At 57.5% G+C, this 27,616-nt stretch overlaps 1 protein-coding gene across 7 annotated transcripts; it reads left to right on the top strand.

Moving 5' to 3' along the window:
• The first annotated feature begins 980 nt into the window (after positions 1 to 980).
• Positions 981 to 27,596, top strand: CAMKK1 (calcium/calmodulin dependent protein kinase kinase 1). Of its 7 annotated transcripts, none has more exons than XM_023747704.1 (16): positions 981 to 998; positions 9,871 to 10,272; positions 11,107 to 11,154; positions 11,810 to 11,863; positions 12,235 to 12,286; positions 12,576 to 12,709; positions 13,046 to 13,082; positions 13,898 to 13,919; positions 15,335 to 15,423; positions 18,650 to 18,849; positions 20,842 to 20,895; positions 21,603 to 21,676; positions 23,217 to 23,304; positions 23,464 to 23,592; positions 24,191 to 24,294; positions 26,835 to 27,596. In XM_023747704.1, exons 2-16 carry the CDS (start codon positions 9,913 to 9,915, stop codon positions 26,905 to 26,907), a joined length of 1,518 nt encoding a protein of 505 aa, XP_023603472.1. In that variant the 5' UTR covers positions 981 to 998; positions 9,871 to 9,912; the 3' UTR covers positions 26,908 to 27,596. The 7 variants fall into 7 exon arrangements, with proteins under 7 accessions (XP_023603472.1, XP_006107003.1, XP_014304383.1 ...); XM_006106941.3 differs by lacking the exon at positions 981 to 998 and adding an exon at positions 1,680 to 1,806; XM_014448897.2 differs by lacking the exon at positions 981 to 998 and adding an exon at positions 9,527 to 9,695.
• The last annotated feature ends 20 nt before the right edge of the window (positions 27,597 to 27,616 follow it).

The raw sequence follows: 27,616 nt of genomic DNA, 5'->3' as shown, positions 1-27,616 counted from the left end.
CGAAAGGGTCCCAGGTTTGATTCCTGTCAAGGGCACATGCCTGGGTTGCGGTCTTGATCCCCAGTAGGTGGCGTGCACGAGGCAGCCGATCAGTGATTCTCATCACTGATCTTTCTATCTCCCTCTCCCTTCCTCTCTTGAACGAATAAAAATATATTTTTTAAAAAGTGAATATTCTGTCCTTGGACCCTGCTTTATTTGCTCTGCATTATCTCACCCTTTCCCATTGCTCTACTTACAACTACGGATCCTTTCCGACAACTTCCAAAACTGTCTGCTGGCCCAGCCCTCTTTCCTGAACTCCAACCCCACACCCCTCCCCCTAATTACCATACCTAATTAGTTATTCATTTGACAAACATCTTTTGAGAGCTGCCTGAATCAGGCACAGTCCCTGCCCTCATGGAGCTCCCAGTCCAGAGCGGGAACAGGCAGATAAACAGATGCTGGTTACAAGGAAGTCCCTAGGAGGAGCTGGTAACCCACACTGGGCACTGGGCGTGAGGAGGTCAGAGGGAAGGGTTTTTGACGGAGGGGTATTGAAATGAGTTAGGCAGATGGTTAGGACTGAGGTCATGGAGGGCTTGACTGGACCTATTCTTGGGATACTGGTGAGCCATGGACAATTCCCAAGCAGGAGCTGACTAGTTGGACTTGTGTTTCTGAGAGAGGTCTCTGGCTGCCAGGTGGAGAAAAGCTACTGGGGTGGGGTGGTAAGACTGGGTAGGGGTGGGAGGCTAATGAGGAGGCTGCTGCAGCAATCCAGGTGCAAAACCATGGTGGCCTGAGCTAAGGGAGGGGCAGAGAGGTGGAGAAAAGTGGCTGGATTCCAGGGTCACTTAAGAGGCAGCATGGGCAGGGCTTGGTGATGGACTGGTTGGGCGGGAAAGGGGGAGCCTACAGTGAGTGACTCCCAAGTTCCTGGCTCCAGATTGAAACAGAAACTCAAGAAGCCAGGATTGGGGGAGATACGGGTCGTGTCTTGGACAAGTGGTAAGGTGAGGCGCCAGAGGATTCACATTTGGGGAACAGAATAACTGAGCCAAGAGTTGGTGAGTTCGCCAGGGAGAGGTGGGGGCAGAGTCCCCGGAAATAGCCGCCCTGAGGGTCAGGCCGTGCTGGAGTCCCCTCCATTCCCTTCTGGCCCAGCTAAGCCAGTCCTGCCGACTGCCCAGAGCCCTTCCCCAACGTGAAACTGCTTCCGTGTCCCTTACGCACCCAGCAGATGGCGAACCCCTTGACTGCCATGCAAGGCCTTTCTCCCCGGCTCTCAACCTCGACCCATTCCCCGTCGCCAACCTCGCCTTTCCCTCCCCTAGTGCGCACCTCGCTTCCACCCCGCGCCCCGGGGAGGGGCGCTCTTGCCCAGGCCAGGCCGAAACTGCAGGGGACAAAGGGTTTTCTGGGGGAAGCACCGGTCCCCTATAGGAAGCCCAGGCCGCGGGATGGAACAACTCGGGGTACTCCGGCCAGACTGCTTCGGGGCGCCGGGACGTCGAAGGCTCGGCCCCGCTGCAGGGGAAAGGCCCCTCGGGAGCCGCCGGCGCGCCGCGGCCCCGCCCCTTCAGGAGCAGGACGGGAATCCCGGGCTCTGATTGGGCGGCGCCGGGGAGGCCGCGCGGTCTGACCAATGAGCGCGGGCCCGGTGCGGCGGTGGGCGGGGTAGCGAACGCTGCCTGGAGCCGCGGCGCCGGCGGTCTGAGCTGGGCGATCCCGGGCCCCGGCGTGGCGGGCAGGGTGGGGCGCGCGCCGCGGGAGCGAGCCTGGCCTCCCCCCGGGCCGCGGAGACTGTCGCCCGGCGCCGAGGTAGGAGTCTGCCGGGAGGGGACCTGGATCGGGGAGCGGGAGGGGGCGAACGCCCGAACGTCTGCTGGGAGCCTGCACGGGAGAGGGGGGTCTGCGAGGCCGAGTCTAGGAGGGCAGCCGGGACCTCTACCCTGCGGGGTCCTCCCCCTTATATCTGCGGGGCCGGTCGGGGCTACGCGGTGTCTCCCAGAACCTGCTTCTGTTGCGCCGGCAGCGGGACCGCATCTACGCGGGCGCCCCGCCATCTGCGTCCTCTCCCCGGCTCAGGTCTGCGGTGCTGCGTGCACACCCGGCGCACCACCCACCGCCGCCCCAGTTCCCGGTGGGAGGCCGGGTCTATGCGGGGTGGGCCCGGACCGGTGCACCCACGTGTGGATCTGCGCGGAGCGCTCCTCCCACACGGCCCTCCCCTGACTCTTCGTTCAAGAGCTGGGGGGCGGGGGTGGGGGGGTAGGGAGGGGGACGGAGGCTGAATGGGGCGCTTGGGGCGTGTGGCCTTAACTGCGCAGTCCTCCCGGGCTAGGGCGGGGTGGAAGGGGATGGAGCAGGGCGGTGCCGGCGGGCGCTGCGTCTTCTGGGGGCACAGAACTGGTGGCTCGGAGGGCGCACACGTGCGCGGGGACCTGTGTGTGGTGTTTGGAGGCGGGTGTGCGTGTGTCACGTGGACACGAGTGTGCCTCTGTGTGTGTGTGTGGGGGGTGCATTACAGGGATAAGTGGTGTGTGAGGGCTGGTTACAGGGACGTTGGCATCCCCCTCTCCCGGAGAGGGCGTGTGTGTCTTGAGGGCACAGGGTTGTGTAGAGAAAGTTATGTCCCAGGTCACAGGACTGCACCTGGATGGGCGCAGAGGGGGTTGTCTATCTGCCGAGTGGGCGGAGGAGTGCAGGAGGAGCACACAGCTTGTGTCCTTGAGGATCCCAGGGAAAATGCACCGGCTTCCCCCACAGCCCGCACTCCTTCGTTCAGCACATACAGACTGTGCACCTACTGTGTGCCAGACCCAGTCCTAGGCCCACAGACTCTGGTGACACCTACCTCCTCCTTGACCTCTCACCACCAATCCCACAGCAGGCAGAGGTATCAGTTTGAACCTCACTGGACTGAGTCATTCCCCTGCTCAGAATCCTCCTCTGGCCTTTGAGGCCCTTCTGGTTTCTGTTGTCCCCCGCTCCCCCTCCTGCAAGCCAGTCCCCGAGTCCCCAGCCAGGAAATGGCTCTCTGTCATGGACAGTGTGAACTTCCACCCTCTCCCCCTCTGAAATCGTTACTCAGTGTTCATGAAAGAGCTTAAACGCCACCTCTTCCAGGAAGCCATCCTGAGGCCAGGCACCGTGAATGACAGGGCTTTCTCACCAGGTGTAACTCGGATGGCGGTCAGGCCCCTCTCACATGGGGAACACCCCCCTGCAGCCACATTGGCCGCCTTGCTGTTCCTCAGACAGAGGGAGCACGGTTCCACTTCACAACCTGTGTAGTTGCTGTTCCTCTGCCTGAAATGCCCTTCCAAGATGTCCACACTGCTTGATCCCTCACTTCAGATTCTGCTCAATTAATGCATCAGAAAGGCCCTTCCTGACCACGCCCCAGCCCCTCACTCGATTTCCCTTGCACGTTGTACTTTTCTCTATAGCAGGTACCACTTGACATATCATCTGTTCATTACAGGCTTTCTTGTTTGCTTCTTCTTGCCCCCAGTAGACATTAAACTGCATGAAAGCAGGGCTTTGATCTTTTTGGTTCACTGCTTTATTTCCCAGCACGTGTAGCAGGTGCTCACTGAGTATTTGTTGCATGAATGAATGGCTCTGGATTTGTATCCAGGAGTCTGTGTCCCTGGCTGCTCCCCAGCCTCTGAGCCCCCAGTCTGAGGGTAGGTCTCCTGCCCTTCTGTCCTCCAGATTCCAAGTTCCTGGTCTGGGAGAACGGTGACCATCTATCTATATAAAAGGCTGATATGCTAAGTGTCCTTCCCTCTGTCCGGGTAATGATGTCACGTAGCAACACCTGGCTTCCTCTCCCTAGCGACGACTAGCCTCCTTGCAGTTCTTCAGCCCAGGAACATGACTTGCTTTATAACCAGCTGCAAACCCTTTACACGGTAACCAAATGTCTGTGAAGTGTTTTCCCGTGCCTCATCTCATTTGATCCTCACAGAAGTCCTGGAGTAGGTAGATAGGAGACTCGGTGGAATCCTATTTTCTTTTCACTTGCCGGAAAACGGAGATTTAGAAAGCTTAGAAACTTGACCCGACTGAAAAGAAGTAAGAAATGGTGGACCTTGAAAATGACTTCAGGTTTTCTCACTGCGCAGAATATAGTCAAACACTGCTGCAGTTAAATATTTTACCCTTTGTTCTCCCTGCATGATCTACAATAATAATCCTGCTTCATGTGGATATTTACTGCTGTGTTGCTGACAATTACCTGAAAGAGAAGTTGGGGTGCTTCGCTGGGCTGGAAAAAGTTTAGCTAAATCAGAAAGCAGGTCTAATTAAGCAAGTTTATTCTATATCTATAAAACAGTGGTTCTCAATCTTGTGGCCCTTTAAATACAGTTCCTCATGTTGTGACCTAACCATAAAATTGTTTTTGTTGCTACTTCATAACTGTAATGTTGCTACTGTTATGAATCGTAATGTAGATATCTGATATGCAGGATGGTCTTAGGCGACCCCTGTGAAAGGGTCGTTCGACCGCCAAAGGGGTCTCGACCCACAGGTTGAGAACCGCTGCTATAAAGGGCTAAGTTGACTCGCGCATGTGCGATACATATAAAGCTCTTGCTGGCACCAATCGCATGCGTTTGTTTCGATCTGTCATTGTCAGTCGTGAATTTGGTTGACACTTTATTATTGAGAAAGGGCAATAGCGATATTAAGATATTTCTCCTAATTAATTTCCCTTCAATGTGCACGAATTTGTGTACCGGGCCACTTGTATTTGCATAATAGAGATGTTCCCTCTAGTCATTGGTGTGGAGGATGGGATGGGGTTCGGTCAGGATGTGAGCCTAGAGTGGGGAGACCTGTGTGGCCGGAGCAGTTGGAAAAGAGAGTGGAGGCTGAGTCTGGGCTTTTAGAGAGAATCAACTTGGTGATCTCCCCCCGCAGTGGGGAGATCCGGGAGGGAGGACTCCCGGAGGAGATGTCCGAGTTGTCCTCCGGCAACAAAGGAGCGGGAGGTGTGCTCCCGGCAGAAGGCACGGCTAGTTCAAAGGCCTGGCAGCAGCGCCCAGTCTGCCGTTGAGGAAGCCGTGAGTGGTGTGGTGCGGCCAGAGTGGAGAGTAAGTGGGGATGGGGGGAGCAAGGCTGGGCGGAAGGAAGAGGATGGGTGATGAGGGCTCCTGGGGTCCTGGCCTGGGAGAACTAGGAGGGTGGTGGTGCCATCACTGCAATGGGAACAGAGGAGAAAGGGCAGACTTGGGGGACATGCTGAGTTAAATCGGGGCCCTGTTGAGTCGGAGCCGCCCAGGAACATGGAGGGGAGGAGACAGCTGGGTGGGAAGAGCTGGACTGGAGGCGCAGACCTGGTTTGCAGAGGAGGAGGTGCCCTGGTAAAGGGTGAGGTCTGGACACCATCAGCCGAGTGCACTGAGGTTGCGCTGAGGTTGCTGTGCAGAATCGGGCAGAGCCCACCTTGGTGCTTGGGGCCTCCATCCCCAGGGATGGTGGAAGGGGGTGTCCTCGCAGCAGGCATCCTCAAACATGACTTGGCAGCAGATGACGCCCGGGCCTCCCTCGAGGGGAATGAGTCATCCCAGGCAGAGGCGGGGGAACGGGAGCCGCCAAGGGCACCCGTTGCCTGGGCCATCCAAACACTTGTCAGGAGCATAAACACAGGAGCCTCTCTGATGTCAGGGCCACCTTCTGTGTCTGGCCCGGGTGGCTAGACCGCCTCCTCACAACTTTCCCTTCTGGCTGGTCCTCTGCCAGTCAAGGCCCTGGGCTCTCTGTCTGGATCGTAGCTGGTCCCCTGCTCAGCCTGGCCCTGGCGTCCACACAGCCTTCCAGGACGCAGACCGAGGCCGAACTGTTCCTGAAGTCAGCCCAGCCAGCGATGCTTAACCAGCTGTGACGAGGGCAGGAGCTGCCTGCTCTGTCCTGCTCCGTCTGGGCCTTCTCTCAGGGGCCCAGGTGGATGGGACTCATCCTAAGGAGAAGGTTTGGCCAAGCAGGATCTGGAGCCGGAGTCTGCATCCCTTGGGAATAGCCAGGCACCTGGGGGTGGGGGATGTTCCTGACGGGGCGCTGGGCCAGGCCTTCCCAGAGCCAGGGGACAGATAAGGGGTTCTACTATGTACATCCAGGCTCTTGCTTGGTGGCTTCCTGACAACACATCCCAGTCCCACATTGCCCCGGCACAAACGGCTTCGTTTTCCAGTCTTATCCACTTCCTTCTATAGCTCTGGGCGTTGGCAGGATGGTAGCCATCCATCTGATTCGCATATGAGGAAACTGAGGCTCTAACACACTCAATGTCTTGTTTAGGACAGCACAGCCCCAGCCTGTGAGGACAGCATTGGGGTAGCTTTTCCCAGTGCGTGAAGGCCTGCGTCTGACCATTCTAAGCTGCAGGCCTGGGCTGGACCCGGGAGGCCCCGCCTGCCCAGAGGAGTCCTTGCTCTGACCTGGGCCTGGCTCCCAGCCACTCTGTCTCTTTGCCCATGGGGTCCCTAGTTATTTGCCGAATCAGTTGCTACAAAGCATCTACCAGGGCCTAAGGTTGGGGCAGGCCTGGAGAGACCCCGTAGGGGAGCCCCCAGAGAGACCTGGGGTCTGCCCAAGACACACAGCCCAGCCCAGCATGCAGCCTCAGGATGGTGAACAGGTGACGGTGTGGGAAGTTCAAACTTGACCGGTGTTCAGGTTCCCATGGCCCCACAGTGCACGTGATCACACTTACACACCCATGTAGACCGCACTGATAGACTTCTGTCTCCACGCAGATGTGTGCCCATGTGGGGGTCCCCCCCCACATACACACAGACACATGCTGTCACCCCAGGCCCACAGCTCTGCTTGTACACATTGTCTCACGTGTGGACACATGCCCTCACATGCACAGTCCGGGGCGCCAGGCCCTGTCGCCTGGACACGAGGCAGGAGCCTGGGGCCTCCCGGGCCTCCTCCTGCTTAGTCACCTGAACTGGATCCAGGCGGGAGGGAGGGGGGAGGGCCTGACGTCAGCCCTCACAGCCGCCTTGTGCCGCCCGCCCGCGCATCCATCTGGGCGACAGCGTGTGCCAGGCAATCACAACAGCAGCAGCAGCACAACAACTCACTTTTACGGGGCTTCCTTCCTGGCAGGCCCAGTTCTGAGCCGGCATGGGCGTTCACTCCTTTACTCCTCACCACCACCGGCTCAGGGAGCCGAGAGGCCAGTCCCGTCCCCGTGTCGTCCCCCCCCCCCCCCCGTTCTGCAGGTGAGGAAAACCCAGGCGCACGGTGCAGTCACCTGCCCGTGGGCTTGCGGCCAGGAAGGTGCAGAGCCTAAACCAGGGCCAGGCCCCAGGCTCTGTAAGAAGCAAGAAGGCTCTGCCCTGACTTGCTGTGTGACCCCAGGGCCATCCCTGCCCTTGGCTGGGCCTTTCCCCCTCTGAGAAAAGGGAAAGGGAAATAAAGCAGGATGGGCTCTGGGAACAGCCTTCCTCAGGAAAATCATGCAAATGTTATGGGCCAGGGCCACCTTTACCCTCTGTGGGTGGGGGCTCTGTCCCGTGGTGCCTGCCCTGGTCCAGAGGGCACTGCTTCATTCCCTACTGTGGGCTGGGGCCTTGGGCTTGTTGGGGTCCCTTCTCTGAGGCTGTTTTCCCATCCGTCTAATGGGGATAGGGCTGTAATGATCACTATGGCAACCATTCATTCATTCAACAGATACTTACCAAGCTCCTACTCTGTGCCAGGCGCTGCTGCAGACACCGATGATTTTATGGAGACAAGGCAGACAAGAGCCTCAATGTACAGAGTTTTTATTCTGATGGGAGAAAAGGGGCCTGTAGAGTGAGGGGGACAGGCAGCAGGGCCCAGGGTGGGCCACCAACCGGGAGGAGGGGGATGGGTGGGCCAGGCTTGGAGGGCTCCCTTCAACTTTGGCTTCTTCCCTCCTGCAAGGGGCCTGGTTCTCAAAGCCTCCCTGGTCCTTTAACCCCATTCACTGCCCCCTTTCACTTCCTCCAGGGAGGCCTCTCGTGTTCCAACCTACTCACTTGTTCCTTTCTCAGCTCTTCCAGGGAGCCTCTCTGATGCGCCAGCTCTTCTCCTTTCTCATCTCCTCCAGGGAAACCTGGGCCTCTAGCCCCACCAACGGCCCCCACCTGCCTCGGGGCCTGCCCATCCCTGCTGCCCGCCCTCTCCGCCCTCTCCCACCTGCCTCGGGGCCTGGGCCTCATCTGGCCTTCGTCACTTCTTTAAAGGCCTGTCTCCAAACACAGCCCTGGGGCCTGGGGTCCGCCCCCCCCCCCCCCCCCCCCCCCCCCCCGCCTACACACACACACACACACTCTCACTCTTCCAGGTGCAGCCTCCTCTCTTTGCCTGTTACCAGTCTGGATTCCCTTCCCCCTTCCTTTCTGCATGTCAACAGCAGCTCCACCACTTCCAGGCTTCCATTCATCCAACACGGGGTGCCAGGCACAGGGGCCTGGAATGCCCCCTCACCCAGGATCCTTTTCCAAGCCTTGCTATGTCCCTAGGGACTCTGGGAAGGGAAGGTCTTGCATCCCTAGTACAGATGGGGAGACTGAGGCTCTGAGTCAGGAAGGAGCCTGCCCACGGCCCCACAGGAGCTTGGCTAGTGGGACTGGAAGCCAGCCCGGGCTCCTCTGTGGCCAGTGGACTCCAGTGAGCCCTGCCTCCTTGACAGCTGTCAAAGCAAGGTGACAGGGGAACGAGGGGGTGAAACAGACCGTGTTCTCCAGTGGCTCTACTGGGTCAGAGGAAGTTACCACCAGACAGGAAGGGCAGAGGGTCAGGGGTCACTCACTTCCTATTCTTGAGAAGATGCCTAGTTTGGCCCAGGAAGGGGGTGGGGCATCGAGCTGGGGTGGGGCCAGTGCTTGGCCCGAGGAGGAAATGGAGCCCCAGCCTGAGTGTCGGCGTTCAGCTTGGGGTCCAGCTTCAGCCGAGGACTGTGGGCAAGGGTAAGGGCTAGGGCTGGAGCTTGGAGGTGGATTCGGGGTTCGAGTTCTTGGCCTCTGGCCTGGGTTGGGGCTCAGACTGCCGTAGGGCCAGGGAGGGTGTGAGGCCAGGCCAGGGGGAGCATCTCAGCCTGAACAGATGTGGCATGCACTGTGGCCACACAAATACACTGGAAAAGTAAGTGAAGTCTCTGGACAGCCCCCAAAGCAGCAGCCCCTGCCCTGATGGACCCTGTCCTGGGCTGCAGGCTCTGCTGGGCCAGAGACGGGAGTAAGGGGAGACTTGCCCTGTGGCCCTGGGAGCCCCGGGGAAATCTTCCTGGAAGCAGTGAGAGGGGTGGGGGTTAGGGGCTCGAATATCAAAGAGGCCTCCCCGGAGGAGGAGGTGCAGGAGGTGCAGGAGGTGCAGGAGTTGCATGGGCCTGGAGCACCAGGGAGGCCCAGCGCCCAGCTCAGCTTCCAGGCAGCAGCCTTGGAATGCTCCACTGTCTACTGCCGAGGGGTGAGGCTGGTGAGTCACTGGTGAGTCACTGGGCTGTCTGCTGGTTGCCGGCCTCAGCTGACCCTGTACTCTGTTTCTCCCAAAGCTGTTCTGCCCGTGTCTGTCTGTTCTGACTCCAGATCATCAGATTCTCCCTGCTTCCCTGTGTAGCCAGCAAGGCAGACATGATTGTGCCTGTTTTACGGATGGGAATACTGAGGCCTAGAGGGCTGGTGTGCAGCAGAGCCAGATGAGTTCCTGGAAATCCTCCAGTTAGTAAGGACGGGTCCAAGATTGGCTACTGGCAACCCAGGCAGAGGGAATGGGCAGGGCAAAGGCATGGAGGTGGGACTCATAGGGTTGTGGCCACAATGGGAGAAGGGCCTAGAAATCTGACCTCCTTGCTCCGTGGCCAGAATTGAAGCCCTTTCTGCCCTCATTTCTCAGGTTCCCAATAAGGCTGCACGGAGGACCCCCTTGACGGTGGCGATGGAGGGGGGCCCAGCGGTCTGCTGCCAGGATCCCCGGGCAGAGCTGGTGGAGCGAGTGGCAGCCATCGATGTGGCCCGCTTGGAGGAGGCAGATGGTGGCCCGGGGCCTGCCAGGAACGGTGTGGAACCCCCACCACGGGCCAGAGCTGCCTCCATGATCCCCGGCAGTGCTTCAGGACTCCCCCTACCCCGACCCAGCCTCTCCACCAGGAAGCTGTCCCTGCAGGAGCGGCCAGCAGGAAGCTGCCTGGAGGCCCAGGCTGGGCCTTACACCACGGGGCCTGCCAGCCACATCTCCCCACGGGCCTGGCGGAGGCCCACCATCGAGTCCCACCGCGTGGCCATCTCGGATGCAGAGGTTGGTGGGTGGAGCAGAGCTAGGGGGTGCTCATGAGCTTTTCCCTCAGTGAAGACCCTTTCTCTTCCTAGCCCTGTGGTAGCTTTTGGCTTGCATACCCTCAAAGTTGAGGAGCTCACTACCTCACAATAAGGCCTCTTCCCACCCAGGGAACCTCCAACTGACCCGACCTCTGCATCCTATACATCCCACCATTCCCAATCCCACCCAGTCCAGACTTTGGAAGGAAACCCGCCCTTGTCACCCAAGAAGTCCTCTTAGAGATTTGAGGACAGACACAGTGTCCTCCCACCCCAAGACTTCCCCAGCTTGAACCCCACCTCGAATCCTGCTTCTACTCTGACTCAGAAGCTGCCAGCATGCTGCCAGCCTCCGGGCTCCCCCTGGCTCTGTCCTTGCCGCTTAGGTCTGAACGTGAACCTGAGTATGGAGCAATCTATAGCTTCAGAGGCTGAGCCTTTTATGCCTGAGCGAGGGCTCCGGTCTCTCGTTCCTCTTCTCATCCTTGTTCGTGCAATCTAGACCTCATATCCAGGCCTCTGGAAATGCTTGCTCACGGCTTTCTTACAGACTTGGGTCTCCCAGACCTCAGCTTCCAGGCAGGAATCAGTGCATTTTTCCTTAGCCAGGCTCCCCATTCATGAGGCATCTTGTCACTCTTAGTGGTCTTGTCACCACCAAGTTTCCCCCACCCCAACTTGAAAGGTTGCTGAAACCCCCTGGGGTCTGGGAATAAGGGGCCTGGGGCCCGGATTGATCCCTGAACAGGATCCCAAGGTGAGAACAATGCTGCCTCTGGATCAAGCTTTACCTGATGCTTCCTCTCCCCCCCAGGACTGTGTGCAGTTGAACCAGTACAAGCTGCAGAGTGAGATTGGCAAGGTAGGACTGGGGCTGGCCAGGAGCAGCGGGAATTTAGTTTGGGATTTTGCAGGCAGGCTGTCAGGATGCTCTGCTTGGTGCAGCCCCTTCTCCTCTGGGAATGTGAGGCAGACAGGAAGGCCCAGGCCTGGGAGTGAGGAAGATTTTTCTCCTGTAGGAAATGACTGGTGTGGGTGGGGCTGATGGGAGATGAGTCCTGATTCCTGACTCCCCAGAGTTGTGGGTTTTTTTTAAAATATGTTTTTATTGATTTTTTTAGAAAGAGAGGGAGAGAGAGAAAAAACTTTGTTGGGCTGCCTCCTCAAGGCCCCCCCCCCCCCCCCCGGGATGGAGCCCATAACTTGGGCATATGCCCTGACCGGGAATCACACTGGCGACCTCTCGGTACATGAGATGATGCTCAACCCACTGAGCCACACTGGCCAGGGCTCCCCAGGGTTTTGATGGAAGACTCGGAGGGACTGGGGGAAGCATGGAGCTGCATTGAGCCAGGCAGGGGCAGTTACCAAGGCAGGCCTGAAATGTAAGCCGTTGGTGGTGAGCGTGGAGATGGGATGCAGGAGGAGGGGCCAGAGCTGTTGGGCTCCCCTTGGCCTGAACCGGCCCTGGGGGAGGGTGCTCTGCCCAGGCAGGGCTGACCTGTGCCTATTCGCAGGGTGCCTACGGCGTGGTGAGGCTGGCCTATAACGAAAGTGAAGACAGGCACTATGTGAGTCTAGGGATAGGAGGGGGGTGTTGCCCCAGCCCGGCCCTGGAAACCTGGGGGGTGGGCAGGCGCTGTGCTGGGAAGACAGAGGACGACCCTGTCTCTGAAGGGAGGGAACTCCCTGTCCCTAGGGGTATGCAAAGGAAGTGACCTTCTTGACCCTGGTCATATGCAGTCAGAGGCTGATACCTCTGAGGGCAGAGCTCCAGAAAGGCATTTTGGAGAAGAGGGGTAAGGCCTATGTGGCCACCTCCTCACCCAGCTTAACCACTCCCAGCCGCACCCTTAGCGGCATGGCAGGTACCACATGTGACCCGCCTGTCCTGCCCCCTGGTGGCTGCACACAAGTGACATGCCTGCCCCTCCCTCCTTAGGCAATGAAAGTCCTTTCCAAAAAGAAGTTACTGAAGCAGTATGGCTTTCCACGTATGTATCTATTGGGCCCTGTGCTTGGGGGCCCCTAGCTGGGGCATGAGTTGGGGGAGGGTGTGGGGGGGGGGGAGACGGAGGAGAAGGAGACCTCAGCCCCCTAGCTAGTTTTTGGTAGGACTGGGAGTGGAGGAGGGACAGCATGAGCAAAGGTCTGGTGGTGGGCATATGCTTGGTGGGTTGGCGACAAGACCATGGTCTTGCAAGTTTTTGCTTGAGGCTGGTTGCGAGGCGACAGGGGGGCCCAGACTCCTGCAACGGGCTTGCCTCCTCTTCCTGGCCACAGGTCGCCCTCCCCCGAGAGGGTCCCAGGCTGCCCAGGGAGGACCAGCCAAGCAGCTGCTGCCCCTGGACCGGGTGTACCAGGAGATCGCCATCCTGAAGAAGCTGGACCACGTGAATGTGGTGAAGCTGATCGAGGTAGGAGGCGGTGGTGAGCGGGTGGGTCCCTGTGCCCGAGTCGTGTAGAGCACAGACCCAGGGATCCTGCTGAGAGACACGTGTGGCTGAGGCCTCCAAGGACACAGCCAGACTTGGGACAGGGACTGCAGGGAGGCTTCAGGGGTCAGTTCAGGCTGGTCTGGGATGTTCTCGAGGTCTCCCTGAGGGCGAGCGTCGGTGATTCCTGAGGCCTCATCTGTCGGTGGATAGCTGCAAAGTATACTGGGGGCCCTGGGGCTGGGAGGTCAAGGAGGCTTGGCACTTCCACCCCAGGCCTCCTCAAGCCCTACCCCCATGTCTGCTCCCTCTGACCAGGTCCTGGATGACCCAGCTGAGGACAATCTCTATTTGGGTGAGTGACCCAACTCATTCCCCAAGCAGCTTACCTGGGGTCAGTCCAAGGGCTCCTCGGGGATACAGTGGCCTTCAGGGGGCCAGGGAGGAAATACACATTCTCCGGCCCTGGGTCCCCTTGCCCAGCCCTGCTGAACCAGGCTCAGAATATCCAGTTAGAGTCCAACAGATATTCCCAAGTGCCCACTCTGCTGATCAGAGAGACAATAGGTCAAGTAGACACAAGAAGCAGGCTCCCTGATGTGGGCTCCCAGACCCTGTCTGATAGCTCTGTGCCTCAGTTTCCTCACCTGTAAAATGGGGGTAATAATGGTATCTGCCACATGGGGTTGATTTGAAGAGTGAATGAGTCATTACATGCGAGAAGACATACTCGCTATGAATGCTAATGTTGTTGTTAAATTAAGTTCCCGGTGCCTGATTCGTGGTTGGGCTCTGGAGGCCACAGGAAAAGGGGCAGAAGGAATGAACACTGGCTTACAAATGAGAGGCCAAGGCTTAGGCTCCACTCCCTCTCCTACCTGCCTATCTGTTATGACCTTTAGGAAAATTTCTGCCCCTTCTGGGCCTCAGTTACCCCACCCTTGCCCCGTGAAAGGGGTCCACGCTGTATCAGATGAGGCGGGTCCATAGTAGACCCCACTCTTATCCATTTACCTCCTCTGATACCGTGGGACCCCTGTCCTGTCCCTCCCTCAAGGATGCCTGGTTGCCTGCCCCCTCCTTCACCCTCCAGAGCAGGGAGGGGCCTTGGCATCACCTGCTCTGCCAGCCTGGCTGCACCTTACCTTCTTTTCTTTTCTTTTCTTTCAGTGTTTGACCTCCTGAGAAAGGGGTGAGTTCCCCATTCCGATCAGGCAGGTCAAGTCTCACCCAGGCCTTCCTTTCCCTTCCTGTGTCCCTAGTCCTAGGGTCAGCTGCTCTGGGAGAAGGCAGAGGCCCGGGCCCTGCTTTGGGAAGCTCTGGGCTGGGGGGGATGAGAGACCAAGAGGACAATCCTTTGAAAGAGGTCAGTGAGGCTGGAGTAGTGTAGTCAGGGAGGCCTCTGGAAGAGGGGTGTGTTTTGAACCAGGCCTGGAAGAACTGGAAAGAAGATTTTGATGGAAGAGGAGTAGAACGGAGTGTTTCTCAAGCAAAAGTGTAGAGAAGGGACTCAACTCTTACCTCTCTTACCTGTATTCACATTGCAAGCAGTTCCTGCGGCTTGTTAAGTTTGTGAGTTGGGTGGGTGGGACTCCATTCACTCCCGTTTACAAGAGGGGAAGCTGAGGTTCAGAGCGGGTGAGTGGCTTGCCCAGCATCACACAGAAGTCACCAATGAAACCCAGGGGTCTAACTCGGTCTGCCTTCTTTGGCCGTCTCAGGGTGTTTGCAAAGCAGCAGACACGGAACAGTGGCCATGGGCCTGGGTGGACTGGAAGCCCTGATTGCTGAGGCCTTGAATCCAGGCTATAACTTGTCTCTCTGCTGGGGGGCTCCTAAAGACCTATTGGGGAGGAGACAGGCCATGGTGTCCCTTTCAGACTCGGAGGCTTTCAAATGTGTGTGTTTTGTAATTTATTGATTTGAGAGAGAGACATCGATTTGTTGTTCCACTTATGCATTCATTGGTTGATTTTCGTATGTGCCCTGCCCGGGGATCAAACCTGCAACCTTGGTGTATCCGGATGACACTCTAACCAACTGGGCCTTGCAAATGTTTTTGACCTCCATTCAAAGGGAGAAGCAGGGTTCACATTGCCATTTGCATCTGTCACTGAAACCAAAGTTTTACAAAACAGCGCATGTCCGTATTACACACGATCTACTCGGATATATTCTACTTCATTAGGAAAAAAGCAGTGTCAGGGTTCAGCTTGGGGTAGTCACCCACTAAATTGATTTCATGGCTCTATATTGGGTCTGGACCTGCAGTGTGAAAAAGATGGCTCGATGTGGCATCTTTACAACTGTCTGATTATAGGTAATAAAGTACTTAGAAGAAGGACTATCGCCCATCAGAAATTAAGATAAAGCTAATTTGAAATGACAGTGATCTGAAGGGATATTTGTGTCTATGTGTATTTCTAAATTTGTATCACATATGGGAGGAAAAAGCTAATATCTTAGGTTCTGGGGACCCATTTGAGGATAGAGGGCTCCTGGGAGGTCTCAGGTGGCCTGAAGGTCCCCGCCCCGGTTCCCCTTCCCCTGCTGTCTGCCTCTACTCAACCTGCTTCGGCTGAACACCCCTCGCCCCTCCCTCCACAGGCCGGTCATGGAGGTGCCCTGCGACAAGCCCTTCCCGGAGGAGCAAGCTCGCCTCTACCTGAGGGACATCATCCTGGGCCTTGAGTACTGTGAGTGAGGGGCGCCTGCCTCCCGCCTAGGACTGGGGACTGGGGATGGGGACAGGGGGCAGGGGGCAGGGGACAGGGGTGGGAGACACCGGAGGGGGCAGAGCCCAGGCTGAGAAGGCTCTGAGCCTGTGTTGTCAGTCAGTGCTGATCTGCCAGTCAGCTTCAGTTGGCGATGGGGCCATGGACCTGGGGGCAAGGCCTAAACCTCCTAAAAGGCTAGGGCAGTGGTTGGCAAACTGCGGCTCGCGAGCCACATGCGGCTCTTTGGCCCCTTGAGTGTGGCCACGAAGTTTCAATCGCACTGTACGTGCACGCCCGCACGTGGTATTTTGTGGAAGAGCCACACTCAAGGGGCTGCAGTTTGCTGACCACTGGTAGGAGAATGGGGTCCTTCCTGGTGCCTGGTCATCATCAAGTGACTCTGCGCCTTGGGTGTTCTGTCTGGCTCTCTCCCCTGCTGAGTTCTTAGCCACGCTTAGCCTCTCTGCAGGGCCTCAAGAGGGGTGGGAAGGAAGAGATGTACATCCAGCCGCTCGGAGCCTGTGCTGTCATGGAGCCTGTGGGTGGTGGCAGTGTGGGTTTACTGTGAGGGGCCCTAAGGGACAAGAGCTCAGGAGGGAGGATGTTATCTTAGCCTCTATCTCCAAGTCCCTTTATTCCTACTTATTCACTCACTTATGAGTACCTACTGAGTGATAGCTGGGGGCAGGGAGTTGACAAGGATCTCATGCCCAGTAGGAGGGACAGGAATCTAAGCAGGCAGATGACACAGTGCAGTGCCTGCCGGAGCTGGGGAGGCACGGGGCTGTCAGAGCACTGAGGGCTGAGGGAGGCTTCCTGGAGGATGCCACTTGGGACCAGGGTCCTGAAGGATGAGTAGGAGTTCGTTGGCCAGGCTTGCGGGATGGTGGGAGAAATACAGCAGGCAGAGAGAACTGGGTGGGCAGAGGCACAGAGCGGGTGGGCGTGGACTCTTGGAGAATGGGAAGAAGTTCAGTCTGGTTGAGGCATGAGGGCCGGGAATGCCTCCACAGAGGACGTTCCTGACTTCATGCTGTCGTGTTGTGAGCTCGGAGGCTTTGGGTAGCAGAGAGGCGTGATAGGGTGACACCTTAGAAAGCTCTGTCCAGCAGCTGCCTGGTGGCTGGCTGAAGGCGAGAGGCGGCCAGCTGGTTAGGGACGAGGCTGTTTCCACAGCCAAGTGACAGATGGTGAGCCCTGGATTAGGGCAGTGGCAGTGGGAGGAGACAGGAAGGAGGTGGGGTGGCCAGCACCAGTCCTGGGGAGGGCCCCCAGACACCTGGGCTTCTGGCCTGGTTTGGGGAGCAGGAGTGGGGCCCCCCTCTCTAAGATCTTAGCTTGGTTTGTCAGGAGCATATTCTTGCCCTGGGAGGACAGGATGAGAGCCCAGCAGAGGTGACAGGAACCAGGACTGTCTTTATCGCATTTGGGCCACTCTGATGCCCCCAGATTAATATTCTCTTTGTACATGTGGGGAAACTGAGGCACAGAGAGAGGAAGGCTTTGCCGAAAGTCCCTAGGAAGGCTTTGCCGAAAGTCCCTAGCAAGGGCCTTGAGGTATAGGCAGGGGGCATTTTTACTCTGGGCGTGGTCATTAGTATCCTGGGACTTTTTCTCAGTTGAGGATCTATCTCCCACCCTCTTTTCCCCTCAACAACTCCCCCCAAAACAAACAAACAAACAAAAATAAGCGAATCCCACCTGACTTTTGGGCAAAGCCTCATCAATACCCAGCTAATGAAGGTGAAGGGCTTCCTGGGTGGATGGGTGAGCACCAGGGGCTGACAGGCAGGTGAATGGAGGCTCGGGGTGCTGCGGACGGCCTCGCGATTCTGGTCCCTCGAAGGCAGACTTGAGGCAGCCCAGGAAGGCTCTGGCGGGAGCGTCCAGCCTGATGCTTACAGATGGAGCAAATTCAGTGGTGCAGCTGTGAAGCAGCTGGATCTGGAATAGATCTTAGAGTTGGGTCCGTGGGACTTGCTGATGAGTTGGCTGTGGGGTCTGAGAGAGAGAGACCTGAGCAACGGGCGACACGCTGTTAACAGGAAGGAAAAGACTGGCGGAGGAGCAGGGGTTTTCTGTTCTGTTTGTTTGGCGGTGACGGTGGTGGGGGTTCCCGAAAGGGAAATGGAGTTCTGGATTAGACGTCTTCTTGAGAAAGATCGAGCCGTCTACTGGATATCCATGTGGACAGAGAGCCTGGCGTTCAGCGGGGAGGCCAGGGTTTGAGTTAAGAATTTGAGACACTTTCCATGGTCAAATACACAGCCTCTTGAGACGGATAGGTTTGTGTCACATCCCTGTGCTCATCTGGCACAAGCACTGCAGGACCATTGGTGGTGTTGTTGTTATAGAACCCTCATTCACTCGTTCCCTTGGCCCCCAGCCTTCCTCCCCTCCTCTGCTTCCCTCTCCTGTTTCCCTCTCCATCTTTCCTCCTTCCCAACATCCTGGGTCTGTCTGTCCAGGGGAAGGTGTTTGCTGAGGAGGGAGCCTACAGTGCATGGCCCTGGGGCGGGGTCAGTGCCTTCTCCCCGCCTGAGCTGCCTGTCTTTTCCCAGCAGTGCTGAGCCTGAGAAGCAGGAAGAGTTCCCAGCCCGCTAGCGAAGGCTGACCCTTTCTCGGCCATGTGCATCCTGCAGGCCCAAGGCCTGGGATGCCCCCTTCCCTGGATCTCCTTCAGCCCAGAGTCCAGAGGGCTCAGGCAGTGCCTCTGCAGGATGCCCTGCAATCCCACCCTGAGTCCAAGGAGCAGGAGCATCTCTGGCCGTCTGCGTGGGGGATGGGACTGGGGAAGACTGGTAGGCTGTGGGCCTGCAGACTGTACCCACGTCATCTCTGGGAGAGCCAGGGATGGCCCGTGCACTCCCCTCCCCCAGTTTCCTCTGACCTGCCCCTCAGTAACAGGTGCCTTGATTGCCATGGAGAGAGCACTGGACTTGGAGTCCCAAGGCCCCTAAGAGTCCAGTCCTGGGTCTGGAGTTCTGGATTAGACGTCTTCTTGAGAAAGATTGGCCCGGCCTCAGTGCCTTCTCTGCAGAGCAGAGCAGGGGGCCCTGGAGTCCTCTTCTGGGGTCCCCCTGAGAGGAGTGTGTGTGGGCGCCTTCTCAGCTGGCTTCAGACAGGCTTCCCTGGCCAGGCGGCGGGTTTGGGCCACGGCCTGGGCCGCGGGCCCGGCCGGCGCTCCAGCTGCCTCTCTCCGCAGTGCACTGCCAGAAGATCGTCCACAGGGACATCAAGCCATCCAACCTGCTCCTGGGGGACGACGGGCACGTGAAGATCGCCGACTTCGGCGTCAGCAACCAGTTTGAGGGGAACGACGCCCAGCTGTCCAGCACGGCCGGCACCCCGGCGTTCATGGCCCCTGAGGCCATCTCCGATACCGGCCAGAGCTTCAGTGGGAAGGTGGCTCCCAGGGCCTGGGCTGGGTTGGGGTTCAGGTGAAGGGGTGGGGTAGCTTGCAGTGAGGCCTCATTTCCAAGCTGAGGATGCCAGGGTCCTGTATCTCGGGGGTGAACACCGAACGCAGTCCCTTCCTTCATAATTACCTCTGCCTAGAGTCTGACAAACGCCCAACTTCGGCCTCCTCTCGTGTCCCAGCAAAATGTCCCCAAGGCGCCCCTGCCAGCTGCTCTCTGCTCGGGGCTCTGGAGCAGGCAGAGCCCAGACAGCCCAGCTCTCTGCCCTTCTGGAGGGGGCAGGGTTTGAACTAGGCTTTGAAGAATGGGGAGGATTTGAGGAGGAGGTGGGGCCCAGAGAACATGGGGGCACAGGCTTGGGCCACGACGGGGCTTGGGCAGTGCGAGGCCTGGAAGTTTGGGTTTTCTCCTGAGTGAGAGGCAGTGGGCAAAGCTTTCTGAGCAGGGGCTGCAGTCCTGTGTGTCCCCCGCACATGCCTGTTCTCACCTGTGGAATGATGGCTCCCCCCCTGCACCCCCCATCCTGCCAAGGAGGCATGTGGATGCCTGTGTGGGGTGTGGGTGTGGAGCTCAAGAGAGAAGTCAGGGGTGTAGATAGAGATTCTTTTTTAATTTTCAATTTTTTAAAAATATGTTTTTATTGATTTGTTTTAGAGAGGAAGGGAGAGGGAGAGGAGATGGGAACATCAATCAGCTGCCTCCTGCATGCCCCCCACTGGGGATCAAGTCTGCAACCCGGGCATGTGCCCTGACTGGGAACTGAACCAGCAACCTCTTGGCATGGGAGGACACTCAGTCCACTGAGCCATACCAACTGGGCTAATTTTCAATTTTGATATAATTACAAATTTACTGAAAAAAAATATAAGAAATATATATATATCCAGATTCACCAGTTACTGACATTTTGTCCCATATACCTTTTCACCACTCTCCCTGTGTTTATGTGTAAGCGTATGACATTCTTCTGAACCATTGGAGAGTTAAGTTGGAGACCTCCTCCTCCTCTATCGTTAAATACCTCAGCGAATTTTTAAAAAAACAACAACAAGGACATTCTCTTATATAACCTCAGTACAATGATCAAAATTAGGGAGTGTATCACTGATGAAAGACTGTTATCTAATCAGCCTTGTTCAGATTTCACCACTTGTCCCGATACTGTCCTCAGAGCCCTGTCTTCTCTGGTTCAGGGCCGGATCCAGAGCCCGTTGCTTAATCCACTTGTCACATCCCTGGTGTCCTTTCATCTGGAAGAGCTTGGTTCTCTCTCTCCCCTGACCTTGACATTTTTGAAGAGAACAGGCCTGTTACTTTGTAGAATGATGTCAGTTTGCGTTTGTTTGTGTTCCTGGATTGGATTCAGATGAGGCATCTGTAGCGAGAATATGTAGGTAGAGATTTGAGAATATACTCCCATACGAGATAAAGCAGATACCAGGAGAGGAGGTGGGTTCCAGAAGGGGAAACAGAGTGAGAGCACATGCTAGAACCAGAGCGTGGGGGAGCTGGGGAGAGTTAGGGACTCGCCCTCGGCCTGGGCAGGGCTGTTTCTGGGGTCCGAAAGGAGGCATATGGTGGCTTCTCCAGTGGATCACTAGGACGAGGGATGATGAGCTGGTTTAGCATGTATAAGTTCAATACACCATCGTTTCCAGCCGCATTTGTGATGGGTACAGCAAATGCGACCTAGAGGTAAAAGAGGTTTGCACCTGTTGAGTTGAAAATGTATCTAGTTTGGGCCTGTTCCAAAGAAACTTGGAATCCCTGAAGGGCAGGGTCCTGTTCTGGTCACCCCTGTGCCCCAGGGCTCAGCACAGAGTCGGGCATGGAGCCAGGGCCTGGGAGTGTTTGCTGAGTGACTACATGACTGAGGAAGGAGGTTCCCTGCACGCCCTCTCCCACAGCCCACTGCAACTGGCAGGCAAGGGGTGTTGGTTCATTCTGGGGGGACTGATGGGAGCTGTTTTCTTCCTAGGCCTTGGATGTGTGGGCCACGGGGGTCACGCTGTACTGCTTTGTCTATGGGAAGGTGAGTGCTGGGTGGGCTGGCGCCATGGGCTGGGCCCAGCCGAACCAGGGTGGCTGACAGGAGCAGGCCCTTCCTCTGTGCGCTCAAGTGACATGACATTTGAAAGGGACCACTGGTCTCAGAGAAGACTGAGGGAAAAGAGGCTTTTCTGTTTTTCTCTTATCCCCTCGGGAGGGGTTTCATGTGCAGGCGTCCTGGGACAGCAGCCACCCCGAAGGCAGGGATGGATGGTGGAGTCGCCACCGCTCCAGCCGAGTGCCCGGGTCCTGTCCCTCTATACCATTCATTTACACACATTCACTCAGTCGGTCATTCATGCAACCAGTCGGTTTTGACTCCTGCTCTGGGTCAGGCTGGGCCTTGGGGACACCTGAACTGACTTGGCCGAGATCCCTGTCCCCAGGTGCTCCCGCTCTAGTGACCGCACTGAGGGGCAGGAGGGAACCTCAGTGAGCATGTTCCCAGAGCCCAGGCCTCGGAGTGGAGGCCTCCCTGCCGGCAGCTGTAACCGGGTGGGTACACCCAGCCTCACAGTTTCCTCAGTGACCGATTTGGTCAGTCGGTGTTTGTTGAGCACCTGCTGTGTGCCAGGCCCTGGACGAGTTAGACGAGGTTCCTCCGACTAAGGGGTCCTAGAGAGATGGGGCCGGTCTCCAGCACGCGTTAAGGCTCTGGGCCTACATCCTTCGTCTGCTTCTGCACCCCAGTGCCCGTTCATCGATGACTACATCCTGGCCCTGCACAGGAAGATCAAGAATGAGGACGTGGTGTTTCCTGAGGAGTGAGTAGTCCGCCACAGGGGCTCCTGCCCACCCCCGGGAGGCGGGCCTTTAGCAGAGCTTTTGCCCTGTGAAGCCCCACCCCCGCCTGCAGATCTGGAGGTGGGGGTGCTGCTCCTGGGAGGGCCCTGAGCCGATGGAGGTGGGACTGGCTCAGGGCCTCTGAGACATCTAGTGGGATGGGTCTCTGTGCAGATGGAGCTCTGAGGCTGGGAGTGGGGCAGGGTGACCATGTCACACATTCACACTGCTCCTTCACAGAAGGCCTCCAGGGGGGCCAGGGCACCACCCCCATGCAGACCCTGGACCCATGGGGAACCTCCCCCACACACACAGGTGGGCAGGGGTTTCCAGATGCCAATGTGCTGCCCCGTTTCACAGATGGAAAAGTGGAGTCCTGGGGGAGAGTTATCAGTGGGCCTGGGATTGGAAGCCAGTCCCTCCTCTCCCTCCCTTTGTGACTGAGGTCTCTGAGCCCAGAGGGACTGTATAGAGAGGCCGCCCTGCTCACCCACAGTTCTTCTGATAATGATGTTGGCTACCAAGGCTCCTCAGTCTTCAGGGCCCTCCTGCCATCTGCCCAAAGTGCCCAAGGCAGGTCACAAGCCAACCCAGGAGTTTTCTTCAGTGACCTCTGCTCTCCCGTGCCCACTGCCTGTCTGGTCCCCAAGCCCTCTAAAGTCCACCTCTTATCATCTCTTGGCTGCATTGCCACCTGGGTGCCTGCCTGGGTCTCCCTGCTGTCAGCCTCCATCCAGTCCAGCCACCACAGTCAGGCCAGGTTGACCCTGATAAAGCACAATAAGTCTCACCATACCTTCAGCTTTTTGCGAGGCTTCCCAGAGCCCACAGGGAGAGGCCACGCCCTGGCCCTGGCATTCCAGGATGTCTGGGTCCTGCCACCCCACAGCCTCCTTGCCCTGCAGCACTAGGCATCTGGATTCCGACCCTTCCCTGCCATGGCCAGTCTCCTGGGCCTCTGCTCGTGCAGGACCCCTGCCAGGCCAGCGTCCTCCCAGCCAGGATTCAGCACCTAGGACAGCAGAGGGCACCGGGGCCAGCAGTCCCAAGAGTGGGTTCCCTCTCTGCAGGCTTGTAGGGATGGGCTCCCCAAGAATGGTAGCAAAGAAGCCCAGAGTTTGGGCAGAGACAGTCCAGGCTGATGTGGGGCTGACTGTCCTGGTTCCCTGTCCCCTGAGTCCCTCCTCCCTGCCCTCACTCTGCTGGGCAGCCATGTGCTAACCCGCTCACCTCTCTGGGCCTCGGTCTCTATCATGTGAGAATCTTCCCTGCCACCTCCCAGGTGGAGGAGAGGATAAGACGCTGAGTGGCAGCGTCTGGTGTCCTATAAAGCGACTCTTCACATTATTCCAGGGGGCATCCCTAGGGGTGCCCCCCTGCTGTCTGAGCAATGAGGGATGGGTGTGTCTCTGCCCTGGAGTACTAATCAGGGAACCCCTGAAGCAGGATGGGGAGGGAGAGGTGGGAAGGAAAGGATCCTCATCAACCATTTCCCCTCATCTCTTTCCTTCCTCTCTTTAGGCCAAAGGTCAGCGAGGAGCTCAAGGACCTGATCCTGAAGATGCTAGACAAGAATCCCGAAAGGAGAATTGGGGTGCCAGACATCAAGGTGGGGGAACCATAGGCCTCAGTTTCTCCTGTGGTGAGCCCTACCCCGGGCCTTGTGGGTTGGTGGGCATTGGGTTCCCTCAAGGCTGTTGGTGGTGGCATGCCCACGGGCCTTTGCTCACTGGGTGTCTGACCCCTCCCTGCCCTCCTGACTTTGCAGTTGCACCCGTGGGTGACCAAGAACGGGGAGGAGCCCCTTCCCTCAGAGGAGGAGCACTGCAGCGTGGTGGAGGTGACCGAGGAGGAGGTGAAGAACTCGGTCAAGCTCATCCCCAGCTGGACCACAGTGGTAAGAGGGTGAGGGGTGCTGGGAGGAGGGCGTGGCCATCGCCCGAGACTAGCTCTCTGCTGGGCCCTGTGGGGGTGTAGAAGGCCACCTGGTGGGCCGGCCCCGATGCTACCAGAGGCCCCTGTTCTGCTGGCTTTCCTGGAACTGTCCTTGTGGCAGGAGGAGGGACAGAGTCGGAGAGCCAGGGTGCAGCAGTCTCTCCTGGCATGTCCCTCAGGCCGCTGCACAGCTTCCTCTGCGCTGTCCGGCACAAGCACTCCTCACCCCATCCTTCCCGCCTCAGCTAGGAGGCATTTCCCATGCCCTCAGGATAAAGCCCCACTTTCAGCTGGACATCCCAGGCCCCTCAAGGCCTCCTTCTGGCCTCTGAGCCCCCCAGGCACCAGTTGCACTGGGTTCCTGCCAATTCCCGGAATTCACCCTCAACCATCGTCCTCCGTGCCCTTATCCTTCCCTCTGCTGGAATACTCTTCCTTTCTCTGCCCACGCAGCACGGCCCACCTAGCAGCTGCCCCCCAGGGAGTCCGAGCAGAGGCTGCCAGTGGGTCTGGTGCTTGGGGGCCTGTGTTCCTCATGCTGACTGACCTGCCCTCCCTAGATCCTGGTAAAGTCTATGCTGAGAAAGCGGTCCTTTGGGAACCCGTTTGAGCCCCAAGCACGGAAGGAAGAGCGCTCCATGTCTGTCCCAGGAAACTTACTGTTGTAAGTACCGGTGGGCTGAGACCTGCAGGGCACCCCCTGGGGTGGGGCGGGGTGGGGGCACGTCCTCCCACTCTCACTGTCACTGGGCTGTGAGGCTGAACTGAAACCAAAATGTGGGGTTTGAGTCCGAGTTTGTTGTCTCACAAAACTGAAGAATGGATTCGCAGACAGAAGGGGTTAGTGGAAGCAACGTTTATTGAGAGAAGCCAGTCCTGGAAAAGGTACAGCTGGGGTTCCAAAAGCCGGCCAGTGTCCAGAGCTTCCGTTTTGTGTTGCAGTTGGGTGTAGTTCAGCATCCAAGCCAACTAAAGTCCATTAGTCCCATGTGTAGAGTCCCAGGTGGCTTATGGCACCGGAGCCAGGAACCTCGCACGCTGGAGAACGAGGGAGAGGAGTGCACGCTCTTTTGTATCCATGCTTGCTAGCTTCTGGTTGGTTCTTTCAAAGACTTCTGCCTTAGTAATAGTCTTGTGATTGGTTATTTGCAAGCTGCCTGTCTTAGTAATATCTATACATGTCTCCCGCATGTGCCTTTCTTTCCCGCCCAGCTGGGCTGTCTTAGTAACTCCGCCTAACTGGGTTCCCGGTTCTGCTTCCCCCTCCCTGGTCCCAGTCCCTGTCTACCTAGCTTCCCTCTGTCTCCTCAGGGGGAGACTCAGCTGGGCCTCCGAGGTGCCTGTTTGCACTCCTTTCCTCAGCCCATGGTAGGGTTTGCAGCAAGGCCACATGTCTGCTCCTCATAGAAGGGTGGCTCGGCTGTGGAGGGAGGGCGCTTCTGCCGACTTCCCGGCGTGGGGCAGCGCTGGCTGCTTTCCTGAGTGGCCCATGCTACCTCCAGCCATTGCGGAGGCCCTGTGCCTGGTCAGCGCTCTGTAAACGCTTGTTCAGCAAGTGAGCATGGACAGGCCAGCTGCCCGGGCCAGGGAAGAGGAACCCTCCTTTGCTGAAGGCTCCCTTCTGTGAACCAGGCATGTGTGGTCACCACCTGCTAGAAGTCAGAAAAGCAGTTCCTCAAATCTCTGAGAGCCTGGTCTTCAGCTTGTCCACCTTCTCCCACTAAAATAAAATAAAAGTCAGTTGGGGATGCCAACCAGGTCTGCTGGAGTTTGCGCACAGACCTGCAGACAGAAAGCCAGGCGAGGGTCCTGGACCCGCATTTGGCCCTGAGATGCGGGTGCCTTCCTCTGGCCGGGAAGGGAGCTGCAGGGAGGAGGAGCTGTGTCTCCAGCCTGCTGTGTGGGGAAGGCGTGCTCCCCAGAGGGAGCCAGACACAGTCCAGGTACCTCGGCCTCTCAGGAAGGAGTCTGTTCACTTGTGCTGTCCAGGGGCCCAGACAAGGGCTCTCTCAGGCCGCCCTCTCATGAGTGGGCCCTTTAGAAGTGCCGGTCCCCTCATCATGGACAAGCTGGTGTCTGCTCCCTGCCAGAGGTTGCTTACCCTCAAGGATATCCATATACCAACCTCTTTTCCTCCTCTTGACAGACTTTCTGGTCAGTGAGGGGTGAGGGGTAGAGTCTGGGAGAGGCCTTGGTGTCACTGAACTTCCCATTCCCTTGTCTCTTCAGTAAGTTGGCCAGGCCTGGGGAGGGGCTTCTCTGGCTCCTCTAGGTCTGCAGGCCTCGGTGATGGAATTGGGCTTAGTGCAGGGAATCACATACTTAGCATCCAATGCAGCCGCTTCTGAGAGTGAAAGAGGAAGCTATTACTAACGATGCCAGGACTACATGCATAGTCAAAGCCATGCCAGCAAACCTGGACATCTGGTCACCCTAGCTCAGTGCCTGTGACTCAGCGCCCCCTAGTGGTGGGACAGGCCAGTCACAGGCTAAAGACATCCTGTACCCACCTAATCTATGCCTCGCCCAGGGCTGGACTGCAAGTGAGGAAGGGAATCATTGTCCTTTTATAGCCATGTTAATGGGGAGACAGGCCAGTTCCCTTTATTAAGTACTGGGCCTAATACTCTCCAGCTATAAAATTCTGTAATTTTGTGACTCAAGTTTAATTTTGAAAAGCAGGTTTTAAATTTGTCCTTGATTGACTCTATTCTGTATGCTTTGGGATAATAGTTGAAACTCTACAGTCAAGTTAAATGGAATTGATCCTTTTTTAAGATATCAAAACCCGTTCATTGGTCATTTTAAAAAGAAAGGTCTTAGGGGGGAAATCGGATACTGGAATCTGTTGAACGTGTGACATCATCCCAAGATTGACGGGTTACTCTACCTGCACAAGACAAAGAAAGTGTAAAACCAAAGCTCCTCTGCTCAGGACTGTGGGGGCTGATCTAGGCCTACGTGGAAGGCCTGCGAGGGCGCAGGGAGGTCAGCCAAGTCCGATCGTGTGAGGCTCCAGACTTCATCTCTGGGCAGTAGGGAGCCATGAAGTGTTGTAAGCCAAGATTTGGGGTAGGGAGACCAGCAAGGGGCCACGACGCAGGAAGGCGAGCTTGGGATGCCTGTGAGTGTGCGGGAGAGTGTCCTTTCTGAGTGTATGTTCTGAGCCCTGAGGTCCCTCTGCCCCCTGTATCCCCTGAACAGGAAAGACGGGTGTGGTGAAGGCATCAAGAGCCCGGAGCTCCCTGGTGTCCAAGAAGATGAGGCTGCGTCTTGAGCCCCTGCATGCGCCCAGGGCCACCCAGCAACACGCTCATCCTGCGCCTCCAAAGGCCCCTGCACTCATGCCGACAGCCGCCCCTGCGGGCAGGGGGCTGGGGACTGTGGACCCTCTCCTGGCTCCCCTCCCCCCGTCATGCTGCATGACCTCTGCGCGTGTCCGAGACAGGATTGGAATGTGTGTCATCTGGGGTTTGGTGGGTAGGGCTCCCTCGAGCCTTTCTCCTCGTCTTGGCTCTCCCCGTGGAACCCACGTTGTGGGGAAGGTAGGTACGCTCGGTGCCTTAGAAACCCCACGTGGCTCGTCGGCAAGGCCCAGAGGCAGGAGGCAAGAAACCGAGATGGCAGGAGGAGGCCTGGCTTACCACCACTGCAGAGACCTCCCGCCGGGGCTGGGCAGGCCGGGCTCAGCTGCCACGCACATGGAGGGGTGTACCCTGCCCCCTCGGGGGGGGCGCTGCCAGAGCTCGAGTCTGCTGAGAACACTGGTATGGAGTCTCTGAGTCTTTGATGGGTGTTCCGGGGCCTCACTGGGGCAGGGGCCAGTATTGGAGAATTCAGATTCTCGTTCTGTTGTCTTTTACTTTTGTTTTTTACATGGGGGCAAGGGGCTACAAAGACCAGCTGGGAACAGCCAATGACCTCTCCAAAGCTTTGGGTGGCTCCTAGTGCCATAAAGCCCTTATGTGCAGCCAGGTGAGCTGAAC

This window comes from Myotis lucifugus, unplaced genomic scaffold (genome assembly GCF_000147115.1).
Source record: "Myotis lucifugus unplaced genomic scaffold, Myoluc2.0 scaffold_952, whole genome shotgun sequence".
In the NCBI taxonomy this organism is placed as follows: domain Eukaryota; kingdom Metazoa; phylum Chordata; class Mammalia; order Chiroptera; family Vespertilionidae; genus Myotis; species Myotis lucifugus.
This window is presented reverse-complemented; position numbering and strand designations above follow the sequence as displayed.